At 40.9% G+C, this 15,772-nt stretch overlaps 1 protein-coding gene across 4 annotated transcripts in view; it reads left to right on the top strand.

Moving 5' to 3' along the window:
• The first annotated feature begins 586 nt into the window (after window positions 1-586).
• The window catches only part of MAP3K7 (mitogen-activated protein kinase kinase kinase 7), a 49,784-nt gene continuing 34,598 nt past the window's right edge, over window positions 587-15,772 (top strand). For 2 of the 4 annotated variants that reach the window (XM_082306637.1, XM_082306638.1), the window contains exons 1-3: window positions 587-896; window positions 13,277-13,387; window positions 15,120-15,185. In XM_082306637.1, coding sequence (XP_082162763.1) covers window positions 807-896; window positions 13,277-13,387; window positions 15,120-15,185 — 267 coding nt within the window. In that variant the 5' untranslated portion in view covers window positions 587-806. The remainder of the gene's footprint in view (window positions 897-13,276; window positions 13,388-15,119; window positions 15,186-15,772) is intronic. The other 2 variants (XM_082306636.1, XM_082306635.1) reach the window with 2 other exon arrangements.

Below are 15,772 nucleotides of genomic sequence, written 5' to 3' on the forward strand. Positions count from 1 at the left end.
GCTTCCCGCCTCGGGGGTGCCAGCCCTGCCAGCCGCCGCCCCGCTTCTCCCCCGGCCCGCCCCGCCCCCGCCGGCGCCGGCGAGGGCGGTAGGAAGCGGAAGCGGGGCCGGGGCCGCGGCTGCGCCCCCTGGCGGCGGCGGGGCGGGGCGGCGGGGGGCGGGGCGCGGCGGGGGCGGTGCCGCTGCCGCCAGGCCGTGGCCCCCGCCGCCGCCGCCCCGAGGAGCAGCGGCCGCCGGCGCGCTTCCCCGTCCCGCCCCCTCCCGCGGCGCTCCCTCCCCCGCCTCCCGGCCGGGGCAGCAGGAAGCGGCTCTGATGTCAGCGGCGGCGGCCGCGGCGCGGCTCTGAGCGGCTCCCCCACCCCCGCCGCGGCCCCTTCGCCCCGCTGCTGCTGCCGCCGCCGGGGCTGGCGGAGGCGGCCAGCTTCGGCCCCGGGGGCGCCCCCTTCTCTCCGCCCGGGACGCGCGGCCGAGGCGGCTCCCGGGCTCCCCAGAGGCTGCGGCCTAGGGCAGCCGGCGCGGCGCTCCGCGGGGGTGCGGGAGGGCGCGGGATGCGGAGCGGCGCCGCCGCCGCCGGCGGGGCCTCCGCCCGCCGCCACTGAGGCCCGCGGCAGCCGCGGATGCGGCCTCGCCCCGCGCGGCGGCCCAGGCGGCGCCTCGGCCAGGCCCTCCCCGACCTGCGCCCGCGCGGAGGGCAGGAGCCGCCGCCGCGCCCCGCGTAGCCCCGGCCGAGGCCCTCGGCTGCCCGGCGCCGGGCCCTCCGCCCCCGGGCTGCCCTGGCCTCTCCTCCCCCAGGTGAAAGAGGAGGGATGTCCGCTGCCGCCTCCGCTGAAATGATTGAAACCCCCCCGGTCCTCAACTTCGAAGAAATCGACTACAAAGAGATCGAGGTGGAAGAGGTGAGCGAGGGCCCCGCGGCCTCCCCGCGCGCACCCCCCGCTCCCCGGGCGCGGCCTGCTGGCGGGCCGGAGCGGCCAGCGCGGCCCCCGGCGCGGCGCCGGCCCCCGAGGGCCCCCGGGGTCGCCCTCCCCGGCGCCGTCCCGCCGCTGGCGGAAGAGGCCGCGGAGGCTTCCCGGGTGCGGGGGCTGCCGGGCGCACACCCCCCACACCCCCGCGCAGTGCGGTTCCCTTCTCCTCTGGATGCTGCAGAGGTTGGCACCAGAGAACAAAGGCGGTGTGGCTGGGAGCGGAGGTGCCGGTCTGCTTATACCAACCCTGGTGCGGGCTGAGGTACTGTGGCGTTTTGTTTAAGCGGGATAGATTTATTCAGGACTTCAGTTCTAAAGTTTCGCCGTCCGTTTTGCCACCTACTTTAGTATGGGTGGCAAACACAGGTGTCAAACGCTGTCACAAGTGGGAACTGTTAATTCTGATGTTTCTTTCAGATCTCTATTTCTGTATGCCCCTGCTTTCTCCTTCTGCCACGTAATTGAACCATTGTATATATAATCATCATACCAGTGTTAATTATTTGCTAAGTTTACAGCTCTGTTAGCTGTAAGGGCGTACAGATCTTTTTTTATTATTTTTTTCTTAACATAGGCTAATGATATGCACTCATGGCTCTGTAGCATTTCATTTGTGACCTCTGCATGCTACCCAGGAAGTGACATTCGGTTATCGTATAACATAGCTGGGAGCAAGTTTTTCTTCTTCTTCTGTACAAAGTTTCATAGTAAAATTATTGCCTTCAATTCTTTGAGGCTGGAATGGGATAGATGAAGTACAGAACTTCGTATGTACAGAACTTCGTATGTACCTTTCGTCTGTCTGGAGTTCCTGTGAGAGTAGGATGGGTGTGATCTAGGATAGCTTACATGCTTTACTAAAGGGCTCGGTAGCATGTATATACCACAATTTTGTTTAACTCTCAGAATCACACAAAAAATTGCTGCTGTTGGATTTTTTTTCTTCCTCCGCTGCTAACGTCTCTACAGGAATGAAGTTTCTTCATGCAGATCCATACTGAATTTGATGAGGCCAGCTTCGACCTAACAGTCACCCAAGACTGCTGAAACAGTCTTTCTGCTTTTATTTGTAGATTAACATCTTTCTCTTTCAGTAATAATTACCCTCTTTTTCTTAAAACGTTTCTGCGGAAGTGAATTTAGTTTTGTGTAGTAGCTTTTATAGATATGACAACCACTGTCTCATGTTTTTAAAGTGGTTTGCTAGATACTGGTTTGTTCATAATTATTATACTGAGCTTGCGTGGCCTGAGAGAGTTCGCAGAACATAAAATCTGCAATATTTTCGTAGAACACCAGGCACTTTCTGCTGTATTCAAGTAGTGTTGTGGTAACTTTGGCTTTCACCATAAAGGACATTGGAAATTCTCAGAAGATAGTGTATTCCAAAAGATTGCCTTTTCCCCTTTCTATAAATATGGCAATCATTAAGATTTTTGACTCTCTAAATCTAACGGTTCTTCTTCCCTTTATATGCATTTAACTGTTCTGAAGTGAGAAAATTTTATGGTGTTTGGGAACTGAAAGTATTTTTGCATTTGATAATATGCTGGCGTTTTTGCAACACTTACTAATGGACAGGGATCAAATCACATACTTTGGGAGAAATGGGTTTTCTCACCCAAAGAAGAAAATAAAGTTTATAGGAATTTATCCATCATAAAAAGGTGTCCTGTGATGGCTCATAGAAGTGAGTAGCACATCTAATATGTTACACATAGCACGTTGAATGAATAAAATGCTATACAAATCTTTAATCCTCACAACACCTTTGGGAAGGCTGTTAGCAAGGATTATGTTGCTTTTTTACATGTAGGAAATGTGGAGCTGCTTAGTGTGTAATTGGTGTAACTAGAATTTATCATTCTAAGGTTTAGTGTATAGAGCTTGTCTGTGTCCTACATACCTGCCTAGCACCCACTGACACAGGACTACGTGCACGAAAACGTATGTAGAGATGATGCCTAAGCAGTAATTTGTGCTTAATTTAATGTGATTGTTGCATTATCCTCAAAGTAGTATCTCTGTTGGAGATGACAAAACTCATGTGATATAAGCAGGGGAGCTCTGATGAAGTGTTCTCTCCATGAGAAAATCTGATGACAGCTGGTGTAGCATTTTGAGTTACACTCAGTGTACTTGTCCTACCAGAAATTATTATAGGCAATGGGGATACCATCGTGCTGAATACAGTCTAAACGTTATTGCACAGAGGAAGAAATAAGATCTACTTTACAATAAAACAGGTGGATTAGACCATACTTAGACCTTGCTTTTCTCTGTGGGTGTTGACCTGTTACTCATGATGCAATTTCAGTGCAAATAGTCAACTTTGCAGTCATAACCAAACATACATCCTTACTGAGGATTTTCCGTGCTCTTGCTTCAGGTTCAGAAGTTTTCAAGGATTTTTAAATGGCTCTAAGGACTCAAAATGATCAGATTTTAATCTGATCAGATTTTAATCTTGGCAAACTTCAGATGTTTCAAAATGGAGTGTCAACAGATCTACACTGGGAACTCAAATGAATGCTTGTATAATCATAGCTTTGCTGTTGTATTATCAAGGCTGTCTTGTCAGCAGATAGCAGTCCCACTCTGCCACTGGTTTATTAATAGATATTGAAGTTCTGGAATACTTGCAGGCCCTGAGTCCTTGCTAATAAATGTGAGATCTATAAGTGCGCTTTCGTTTAGGTTTGGCTGAACTCTACTGGATAATATCAAGAATATACCATATTTTGTTTTAACTACCATGCACATGACTACTGTAGTGTTGCTTCCCACTGGTCAAACATGTTTCCAACTTCAAGCTGCCTTTTCGTTATTTAAAGTGCTTAGATGGAGGTAAAATATAGAGATAATTACTATGAATGAGTTGGAGTCAAATCAGAATTGATGTCACACAGTGGGGGCATCTTCAAAACTAGAAGGGGAAAAACAACCTAAAACTTGCATTGAGCAGAAATGTTCCCTACTTTACCATGCAAATTTTTGACTGTGACAATGTCCTCTCTTAAGTTTTCAGGTATTAGATAGACAAATCATTAGAAACTGAATAAATAAAACTACAGAGTTTATCTGAAAACTTAATATAACTGAAATCAAGTTAACAGTAAGAAGTCCAATAGCCCTATTTTAAAATCTTGGATTTAAATTTAGCCTAAATACTGCTGTCGTCTCTTCCCAGAGGAGCTTTCACATCTAAGCAATGAACAGACTTTGGTTTTGAATTGTTCTGGCAACCTGCTCCCTGCCACTCTTTCCTGAAAATCCCACAGCCCTTCCTCCATCACGTAACTCGATAACAGTCCCATACATGACCAAAGCGCAGACCTCTTCATCACATGATGTGTGTGTGCCTTGGATCGCACAGCCAAAAGATGCATGTCTGGTCATGTATGCTGCGGCCCTGCCCAGTCACTGTCTGATGTAGCCAGGTTGAAAACCACTGCCATATTTGCATAGTTGCAAGTTACTTTTGAATAGTCTGAAAGCGTAAATTATTTGAAAACTGTTGTTTAACGCTCTGCTGGTACACTCTAGTATACACTTGAAGTTTGTTTTCAACAGTGTTTGGGCAACAGTAGTTAATTCTAAGGGCATTTAGGGTAATGTTTTCTTTAAGATGAGCAGGTAAGCTTTCTAAATATTTATTTCAGAAAACCTACTTAAGGTGCCAGCAACTAAGGAGATGCAATTTATGGCATGTTCACCTACCTTAGACATTCTTGAAACAGCTGAATAATTTCATTAACTGTCTGAGAAGTGTGCCAAGAACTACGTGTGTTCTTTGTGATTATGGAGCAGAGCAGTTCAGAAACAAGAGAATGGGGAACACAGCAAGACAACTGGGTTTTGCTCCCCTTTGTAGTAGTTAACTTTTAAAAAGTTAATGAGATGCAGAGACCGATTATGTCCATTACACTACATGGTGAAGCAGATTTGTGTAAGCTGCTGCTGAAGATGGAGTTGTTACTGCCTCCATTGTTTTTACGTCCTGGGGGATTTTGTCCAGTTGTAGAATACCAATCTGCAAAATTGGAAGAAGTTTGGACGAGAACCGCAGGTGTGATTTGAGATCTGAACAATATTCTTGGATATCTGACATGAGTACAAAAGGCTTAGTTTTCAAGAGTCAAGGGTGGTAGTTAGGAATCTGTTTGAAGTCAGTCACATCTACAATTTCTCAGCCTTTTTCAGAAAGTAAGCCTTCAAGGAGCAAAGTTGGGCATCCAGAAGCAAAGGCAAAAAAATTAGTACATAGTGAAAAAATACGCCAGAATTTTCTGTGATTTTACTCTAAATACATTTCTGATTTAATTCAAATTGTTTAGTTATACCAGTGGAAGATTCTCTTCATTCATCTACATAAGAAAATAGCTGAAGTGTCAGCTGGAGTGTGAATTTATAGCAAAGTTACACAACACCAATTTCATGTGGATGAAATTTAGCGTGCAGTAAGTGTTAGAAGATGGCTAATAAGCTAGTTAAACTGTTAATGTAAGACTTTACACTTATTTCTACACATGCAGATTTATTCAATGAATGAGTTTGCGTCCTGTAAAATAAACTTATATTTTCCTCTCGTAAAGAATGCATGGGAAAGAAACCTCACAGGCTCTTATATGCCAGTGATGAAAGCCTGATGCGTATTTATGAGATAATAATAAAGTTCCATGTCTAATGCAGCAGCTAAAGTCGCAACTGAGTGACAGTGTAACTGCTATCAGAAACTGGGGGGGAGGCCTTTCCCTAAGAAAAAACCTAAAACAACAGAACGAGCTTCACGTGTCCCTTCTTTATCCCACCCAGTGGATTCTAGTAGTATTTTACTGACTGCAGAATCATTATTTGTTTTTCAAAGACCAGTAATTTTAAAGTCTGCCAGCCCAGCAAGCCCAGCTCATGTTGGAGTCCTTCACGCTGAGTGCCTCGTTACCCAGCATTTTGTGTCTAAAACTGGAATCTCCTGTCTGGGCTTCTGTAACCGAACAAATTGATTTATACTAGAACATCAGACAAGTGTTTTGTTAATGTTTTAAATTACTGGTAATTAAAATGAGTGCAATTCTTAAGATAGATGTGTAAAAGGCTATCAGTATGTAAAAAGCTGGAATGAAAGTATAACCTGATAAACTGTTATCTTTGCTTGAGATGCACGCATTTCTTAGAATGACGGAGCTATCGAACTGCAAAGAGGGCTGGTTGTGTGTTTAGAGCAAAGGAAGAATTTCTAGAAATGCCCATAATTTTAGGAACATATGTGATGGTACTTTGATTCTCCATAAACATGTTCTGAAGAAGTTGAAAAGAGAACGATTTCTTAAAACAAACTAAATTCAGATAGCCGAGACACTAAATAATAACTGTACAGTGTTATGCAGCTCTAACAGATGATGCCCTAAATGTGGACCAACTGTATTACTTTGTGGCAAGCAGAAGTTATGTATATTTATTAAGAATATAAGTTGATTTTTAATAACTGATTTTTTTTCATTAAGAAATACTTTTTTGTATGGAGTTTTGCATAATAAAGTTGAAACTTGGAAACTAAACTAAATTACATAGTTCACTTAAAATTAGTGGGATTGCTTACGGGGGCTTTTTTTGGGGGGTGGGGGGTGCGTTTTGGGGGTTTGGGTTTTTTTCATTGCTGTATGAATCCCAGAAATGGAAGGCAACATTTAGAATTGGGTTGAGCACTAGTACCAATAAACTTAACCAGTCAAAGAACATAGCTGTGAGAGTTGGCAGATCTGAACTCCTTCCTAAAAGTGCTGCCAGGGTATCGGCCACAGTCATTTGTGGCATGGGGCCGATTTGCTTCAACCTGCTTAATAAAGCATAGTGCACACAGAGGAACCAAAGTTGGAATTTGAGGCTGGTTGAATGAATGATAGAAAATGTAGGCATATATTTTTAGGGGCTGTAAACTGTTCATGGCTTCTTTTGACATTTCATTTTTTTCTTTTATCTATATGCTTTGTACGTGTCATACAGGCAGATGGGTGAAAAACTGAAAATAGTAGTGTGCTTTATTGGTACTGCTGGAACTCTGGTAGAATAGAAGCAACTAAATTTAAAAATGTGTTTCTGTTTTTACAAAGCATTGTAGAACATTTTCCCCCTGCCGCAGCCCCATCTTGCATTGTGTCTGAAGCTTGAGAGATCCAAAAGTTCAGTTTGCATAAACCTTTCATTTGCAAATATACCAGTAACCAAAGGGATATAGATATAAGGAAGAAATTCTTCACTAGGAGGGTGGTGAGGCACTGGGACGGGTTGCCCAAAGAAGCTGTGGGTGCCCCATCCCTGGAAGTGTTCAAGGCCAGGTTGGATGCGGCTTTGAGCAACCTGGTCTAGTGGAAGGTGTCCCTGCCCATGGCAGGGGGGTTGGACTAGATGATCTTTACAGTCCCTTCCAACCCAACCTGTTCTATGATTCTATGAGTAACGATAATTTAGAGACTGTTGTCTGTTTGGAAGCGTGGGTTTTGTTGGGTTTGTGTTGGGTTTTTTTAACTGCTTGTCTTGCTTCCCAAAATCATAAACAAACATGTCATGTAGATACTGCAAATTATGAAGACAATTCTCCAATGAATACTAAATCTGTTAACCAGGGAGCTGTTACATTTTATTGCTCTCTTCTATATCCAGCAAGGGTTTTTTAGAAAGAAAAGCACTAGGGTATCCATCATGCAGAGCTAACTAACATGGAAACTTCATGGGTAGAGGTGAAAATTTTGTATCTTTATATTTTTGAGTGAATAGAAAACCTGTGCAGTTAACGCAAAGTTGAAATTAATTCTTCCAAAGTTTTGACATTTGATAGGGGAATAGGGTGCATCTGAATAAACAGAGATGCATTTTTCTTGTTTTACTGTGTGTGGGGAAAATTATTGGTCATATCCCTTAGGACAAAATACATCCTTGAGGGCTTAACATATCTCCAATCTCTGTTTCTTCCATGATTTTGAGTCTACATACTTACCAGTCAGTATAGTCTACATACTTACAAGTCAGTATCATGTATCTTTGTTTATGTACAGCATTTGATACTGTTTGTACACAGAGGCAGAGGTAATGTTTGTTCCAGGGATCTTGTATGGTTCATATTCTTTAAATAAGACTCCAAATACATTATCTGGAAAACATGCAAACGGCACTCTCTTTCACCATGTCACTGTGTCGCACAGTAAAACATAACTTTTTTCTGGTATGAATTTTACAGGGAGAGGAATAAATTTGTATATACTTTTCAGTCTTTAAAGCTCTAAGCATTTCTGCCAGTTTAAAATGTGTCTGTCATGTACTAACTGAGCGGTTCTTGACAAACGTAATTCTATTCTGTGGAAAAGTAGAAGCACTGGTGTTTGATTCCTAAACGTGCCATCTGCCCTATATTTTCCTTTTTTCTCCTAGAAGATATTCAGAGGGATAAAATCTTTTACCAAAAGAATGTGTTTATTTTTAGATCATTTTCCAAACATACACAGTGGTACAGATCAACTTCTGTTTATTGATTTGTTGTGTCAATAATTCCATTAACTGTGCTTCATATAATTCAGAATATGCACTACTGCCCAAACATATGGTGTGGCACCAACAGCAGGGGACAAGAAGGAATGAGCGTGAAGAAACTAAAGTTCAGGCAGCGCCTCCCTCCTGTGCTATTAAGTTACTTAGTTCCAGCACACGGTGTTGAAGGAAACTACGTAGTGTTTAAACTGTTCTGACAAATTCTAAGACTTGCTCCTTTAAAGAATAAGTTCAGTGAAAACTTAAAGGAGGAAAATGAAATGTAAGTGGAATCCACCACAAACTCCATTCTGTCAATTATAAAGGATGTTTTTACAATGAGTAAGATTTTTTTTTCCAGATTAAGACATACTGGCTTTCACATATGGTAAACTTCAAATTTGTATCAGATCCGTCATTGCTTCTGACGGTTGCTTGTTTCGTATGCTGTCCAAGAGGCTGAGCTGCTTTAGTGGAGGATCAGCTCTTCTGTTTTCCCTGTATCCTAGGTAAATATTCAATGTATTCGTGTCCTCTTCTCAAGTTCAACCCTCTGCCTAAGCAGGCACCAAGTCACTGATAAATTGTTATGAAACCTTGACTGCCTAGTCATTTATCAAACTCTTTTCACCAACCGTAAAATTGATATATCTGATGGTCTCTCACAGCTTTCTATTACGTAATTAAGATTTAGATTGCCTGGTAAGCTCTTCCTGTTGGTGCCTGACACTGATGATTTCCCCCCCCCCCCCCCCCCAGTCATTAGCAGGAATTCAGAAAGTGCATCTGATTCTTGGAATTTATTCCACTTTTCAACCAGTGCCCAAGTATTGTGACATTTATGGCACAATGTGAAACATCACATTGGGTGGTACATTCATTTATCTCAGTTTCTTCATTGAATAGAAATGTTACTTAAAAATATGGCAAAATTGAAAAATAATGGTTTCTCTAGTATGTGAACTGGAAACACGTGTACCAATTCTTGGTATTAAATTTGCAAATAGTCATGGATTTCTCTTCAGGGGAACAGTATGCAATTGTATTGGCTTATGGGCTGAATTTGACCATGTGGAATCAAATGCAAGAGATACTTGGGCTTTCTTTTTTTTTTTCATATATGTAACTTTATTTTTATATACATGTGAAAAATAAATATATTTAATATATAAAAATAGATGTGGTATATATTATGTAATCATCATATTAAAATTATATCAGTAATAAATATAATATATTTGTACATATGGACATACACAGGTCTTTTCAACAAGGAAAGATATGACTAACCAAAAAACTAAGCCTGATCCATCACAAACTGTTGTAAATGATAAAGGCTAAGTTTAAAAAAAAAAAAAAAAAAAAAAATCGCTTCATTAAATTTTATCGGTTGTATCTGAGACCAATCTTTTAACTGACATACATGCACTGTTTTCAAATAGCAATTTTTTTTCCGTGTCACTGAATTAAATGTAATAGAGCCGTAGTCAAAAACCGTGAAAGAGTGTGAGAAAAGGTACATTGAGAAAAGGAGTCTTCTGAAAGGAGTCTCATTCAGCCTTGTGCCATAAGGCCAATTGTGTCCAGGTAGGAGAGATCATTGTATGCACACCTCCTTTTCCCTAAGTGGAGGGAAGACTTCTTCCCAGTTACTTCACCAGTGTGGGTTCCTCCATACTGTAGGGGAGCAGCAGGCCTTGAATTGCTGCTGCCAGTGCAGTTCGTCCTGCCAAAGTTGCCTGGTGGCATCCTTCTCTTGTTAACTGTCTGTCCTTAGTACTTCTCAGGTGTGAGCAGGCTGCTATCCGAGTTAAATGTGCTCATGCAGTGTATGACTTCCGTGTGCTCAGTAAATCAGCACTGCTGTGAAATGCAGACTTATGGCGCACACACACAGACTGATGAGATTTTTCTTAAACTGTCGGTCTGGTCGTGCGCTGTGCCAGGTGGGTAGAAGGCTTGTAATGGACAACTTTCTTGTGCCAGTAGAAGAAGATGGGGGGCCTGCCAACCCCAAGAAATTGGGCAATTTTATTCAAAATGTAGTCTTGAGAGAGAAGAGGAAATACCAAGGGAGACTATTTGGGACTTTTAGGTCTTCAGGTGACTCACTGTTTCCAGTTTGTTTATACATACTATTTTCGTCGGCCACTTGACTGTCATTCATATGGGTTGGTGTTTCCAATCTCAGTTGTGGACTGCAAGAAAATGTTTGGTGTGTGTTATATTGAGAGAAGAGTCAAGGCCCTATATTGTAGCTGGGGGAGGAGGTTACAATCAACAGGTCCCTTTTTATATGGGGCAGAATGGGGCATGTTCTGCTGATCTGCTGTGGATATCTTTGTGGTAGACTCAGTCTATGAACCACTGCTGTGGAGGGTGAGAAGCCAGGAGATCCTGGAAGGCTAAGTGTGTGCCGTAATGTAAAAGAGAAAAATACTTCTTTGTGTCTATTAAGGAAACCAGAAGAGGAAAATGCTGTTGGATCACCATTCCTGGGCAGCCATCTCTCATATCCATATGTAACCTTACAAAAATATTGAGCATACTTCCCCTTTTCTCATCTTCCGTAATGCAAAATCTTGATTATTTTTTTAATTTATATTTTTCCCCTCTTGAAATTGGGCCCTTGATTGCAGACTTTCTCATATGCAGCATGAAAGTTTAGTAGGTCTTGAGCTATGCACCTGCAGCCTTGTCTGCCCTGTTCTCAAGGGAAATCAGCTTCAATATTTATTTATTTATTCGTTAAGAAAGCAAGTAGCAAGAACCTAACCCAAGCATGGTTTACATACACTATAGTCAGTTTGCTTTGGTATGGAGCCTTGACAAGTACAGTCTGGTGATTGTACCTTCCTGGCTACTGAGTTGCCTTCTCTGGATCAACACTCTTAATTTGCATTCCGGATTATTACTGTATTGGGGGCCATCTCAAAAAAAGAGTTGAAATTACGAGATGTTATTTCCTCAAAGGATGAGCATTCAGGCAGTAGGCAGTTCGCGTTGTTTCAGCATAGTGAATGGGTGGTTATTCACTGATCTCCTACAAATCACACTTTTCTTTTAAGAAGCCATCCTCTTAAGGAGTGAATTCAATAGTGAACCTATAAGAATCAGTGTACTGTTTATACTGTGGATGCAATATTATTGTGGGTCCTTTAATTATGTTGCATCTCTATATTTTAGTTTTGGATATTCCCCACCCCTACCCCCTTCAAAATCTTTTCCCCTTTTCATTGGATAAAGTCATAAATAACTATGACTTTCCAGTGAAGAGCTTTATAATTTTGGAAAGTGTGGTTTTTTCCATCCAAAATCATATTCATGTGTGTGCATTACCCATTTAAGGAAGACAGGAAAATTAAATTTTGCCATAATAAGCTGCTATGGTAATCACATTTGTAAATGCTTCCACTCGACCCTCTCCCTACTCTCTTTCCTTTCCCTTCTTTTTTCTTTCACCTCCCAAAAAAGTGTTTATTTCATTAGAAGTATCTGCTTTGTTCCTCGGGATACATATGATATTACTTGAAGTCAAGGGCTAGGAACATGAGCACAGAATGCTGTTAAAACCAGCAGTGAAGCAAGGCTGCTAGGGCCAAATACAGAATCCGAGACCAGCCCACATAGCCCCTTGTCCATTTCTTCCCCCCACATCCTTCTCATCTGCCCTGCCTTGCATTTTTTGGAGTTGGAAGAGATCTTATCCCGTAGCTTCTTCTGTGCCTTCCATATCCTCCTCCTCTCCACCTTTCTTTTGGGCATGTGTGTAACAACTTGCTTGTCTGTGCTTTCCTGTAGCAGCTAGAGTCACCGTTTTGGTGACACTCTAGTTTCAAACTTTACATTGCATATGCATGTTTTGTTGTTATTTCTGTATGTTGCCATTTTTGCCCTGAAGAACATAATTAAAAGAAGTGAAATTTCAATTTACCATAGTTTATAACTCACCAGTAACTGAAAGTGACTTCATAGAAAAAGGACACCCTCTCTATCAGGCTTTCATTTTTGTGCTTGGTTTCAAAGAACCACTCCAAATAGTGGTGGTGTTGGAGCTTCTTCACAGCAAACATTAAAGGATTCTTGAATAATATAGTATGCAGAAGCTGCTACCACTGCTTCTGTGAAGTTACAGTGAAGAGTTATGACTCTTGCCTGGTTTTGTGTATTTTTAGGCAATGTTAATCTGAAATAAACTAGAAAGGAGACATCAACAAATATAGAGAAAGCGTAGTTTATACAGACAACGTCCTTATTTGGAGGACTCTCAGGACAATTTACACTGTTGAGGCATCTGTGAGAAAATGGAAGGATAATTTTGAGCACACTGAACACCTCATCCAGACTTCACCATAGTCCCGTGCAATTGTTTGCATATGCATTTAAATTTCAGAATTTTGAGTTCCTATTACTAGCAAGCATAAACGAATACAGCAGATAGATATAATTTCACTGGTCAAATCTATAAAAATAAATTTGCCATCATTCCCCTAATTTTCTTCTGAACAGATCTTGTTGAAATAATTAAGATCATGTTTTTCTGAAATACTGTTAATGCATGTTAATAATGTTTTGTATGTGTGTTTTCCTGTTTCTTCTGTAAATGATCTCTGGAGGAAGCTTAGCTAAGCTCCAGTTACGCTTTGATGGCATAATATTAAATTGCTGCTGCAAAGCATGATTCTGTGTGTCTTCAGTTTTCTAAGGTAAATTTCTTTTCTGTTTGTGAAGTCCTGCACAGCAAATGAAACCATTTCAGGTTTTAACTCAAGTGTTTCATATTGTTCTAGGTTGTTGGAAGAGGAGCCTTTGGTGTGGTCTGCAAGGCAAAATGGCGAGCAAAAGATGTAGCCATTAAACAAATAGAAAGTGAATCTGAAAGGAAAGCCTTCATTGTAGAGGTACAGTAAGTTTGCTGGAAAACGTGGTGTTTGGTAGAGCTAGTTTTCTTCAGTGCATGGGTGTATATTGTGTACTAAAAGCTATGGCTGCATTACAAGGTAAATGCAGCCTGTGGTACCCAGTAGAGGTACCCCTTGTCATGCAGAACAGGACACCTGTCAGAGCACGTTGCGGCTCCTTTAGTTCGCTTCCCATAAAAACTGGAAGGCAAGAACAGGGAAAGGAGGGCACACAGGTCGGGGAAACACCAGTTCCTGGATTCTGTCCCAATGTGGAGTCAGGGGGCAGCTGAAATACCCACCAAAATCCTGGAGCTGATTAACGCTTCCAGGGGCTACAGGTTCTTCATACAATCAGGTCCATACTTGAAACTGTTCCTTAGGTTTTTCAGCAATTCTAATCATATCATTATTTTTTCTAACATATAAGTCTATTAATACATGTAACTCATTTAAGGGCAATCACTCTTTCCATTCAATGTCTACTCCTTCAGAAAGATCTTGAGTAGTTCAGATATACCAGTAAACTTCCCAAGAAGTTTATTGTTGTGACAATAACAACAATATAACATAAATAACATAATAAAACAAATAACATTTTCTAGAATCAAAAGTTAGCCATGTAATTTAAATAAGATATATTGTCACATGCTGCTTAGTATTTAGTCAGTAGGAATGTAGGATGTTCAAGATATACAAAATATGTTAAAAATAAATTTCTTAATTTTGGAACTAAAAATGTAACACACTGAAGGGGTAAAGGAAGCATATTTGTAATAGGCTTCTCTGTGTAAATATTTGTATGTTGTTCATTACCATGGAAAGTTTTTAATGTTATTAATCTGAGTCTAATTTAATACTGAGTAGATCTGATCAGTCTCTTAGCATTTTTGTGTTCAAAAGAGATCTGAGAAGATAAGCCCAGAAATACTTCAGTAATTACTGGGATTCAGGAAATCCTACACAGTGCAAGCATCAGTTGTGATATTCCATTCTGGTTTTTTAGAACTTCTGAAGTATGCAGAAAAAAAATAACATTAGCTCTCTAGATGATGAACATCATAAGTTGGCCCAGAAGTCTGTGTAAAGGGAAAAAAATTCCTTTTTCCTTTTCTTCTACTGCCTACTGTTAAAGAAAAATTCAGTGCAAAATAGTTTAATTGTCAATTAGTGCAAGCAGCAGTAGTGGAACTGTGTCATGTTAATATTAAACTGGCTGGCTTATTTTATAGGGTTGTGGGTTTTGTTTTGGGTTTCGGTTTTTGTTGGGTTTTTTTTTGGTTTGGTTTTTTTTTTTTTTTTAAGAATAGTAACTTTCTATATAGTGAATAAAGCCAATATGATTCAGGTGGTTTATGAAGTCAGACAGTTGGGATTCCAAAATTGGAGGCTCCAGGAAGAACACCAAACCTATAGAGGTCATAGTTGCACAGTGTTTATGACTTCAGTGATTTTACTACACCATGAAAAAATACTTTCTTTAAATTTAATTTCTTTAAAATTTCTTTCAAATACAGTTCCAGTATACAGTTTATATTTTAGACACAAATGTAATTACATAAATTAAAATGCAAACAGGGATATCCGTCTTGTAAGTCCTAAAATCACCATCTAGGGTTATGCAGATATATAAAACTGTAATTGCTGTTGTGGTGTATGAATTATAGATGTGAAAATAAATCATTAGCCTTTTTTCCCCGTGGTTTGAAATGAAGTGTGATTTGTATTGCAGCTTCGACAACTGTCACGAGTAAACCATCCCAATATTGTGAAGTTATATGGAGCCTGTCTAAACCCAGTAAGTTATAGCTTTGTCAGTATGACAAAAGGTGACTAGCCTAGCATACACAAGCGTGGATGCACAAAATGTGTACTTTATATACAAAAATGTATGTTTTATATATATTTTGTATGTTTTAGCCATAAAAGGAAATATACAGATATGTAGGTTAGTTGATATTTTCAGGTTTTTGGTTTTTGTTTCCCCTTCTGTGAGAAAGAAATTATTTCAAGAAAACCCCAAATGCTGTTTCTAAACACCAATTACACTTCAGTTTGTCAGAACAACATCTGGTGTATTACATGTGTAGTATCATTCATATCTACAGTCCTATTAATTGCAAGTCAGCGATACGAAAAGAGAATACGTTAGCAACACATGACTCATAGCTTGTAAATCAGTTCCTATTCTCACATATGCAGTTTTCAGGATTTGCTTTCTTTCTGCCACAGCTGCAAACAGTCCCACAAATTCTTAAAGCAGAAAAGCAAGTACTGTGACAGGGCTATTTGATTGGGTAAAATAATGCTGCATCCTTTTTTCCTTAGTACTAGTGAAATTCTTTTGACGTGGTATTTAAAATTTTTTGTAAACCACTAAAAAAA

Source organism: Platalea leucorodia (assembly GCF_965183815.1).
Source record: "Platalea leucorodia genome assembly, chromosome: 3".
Taxonomy (NCBI): domain Eukaryota; kingdom Metazoa; phylum Chordata; class Aves; order Pelecaniformes; family Threskiornithidae; genus Platalea; species Platalea leucorodia.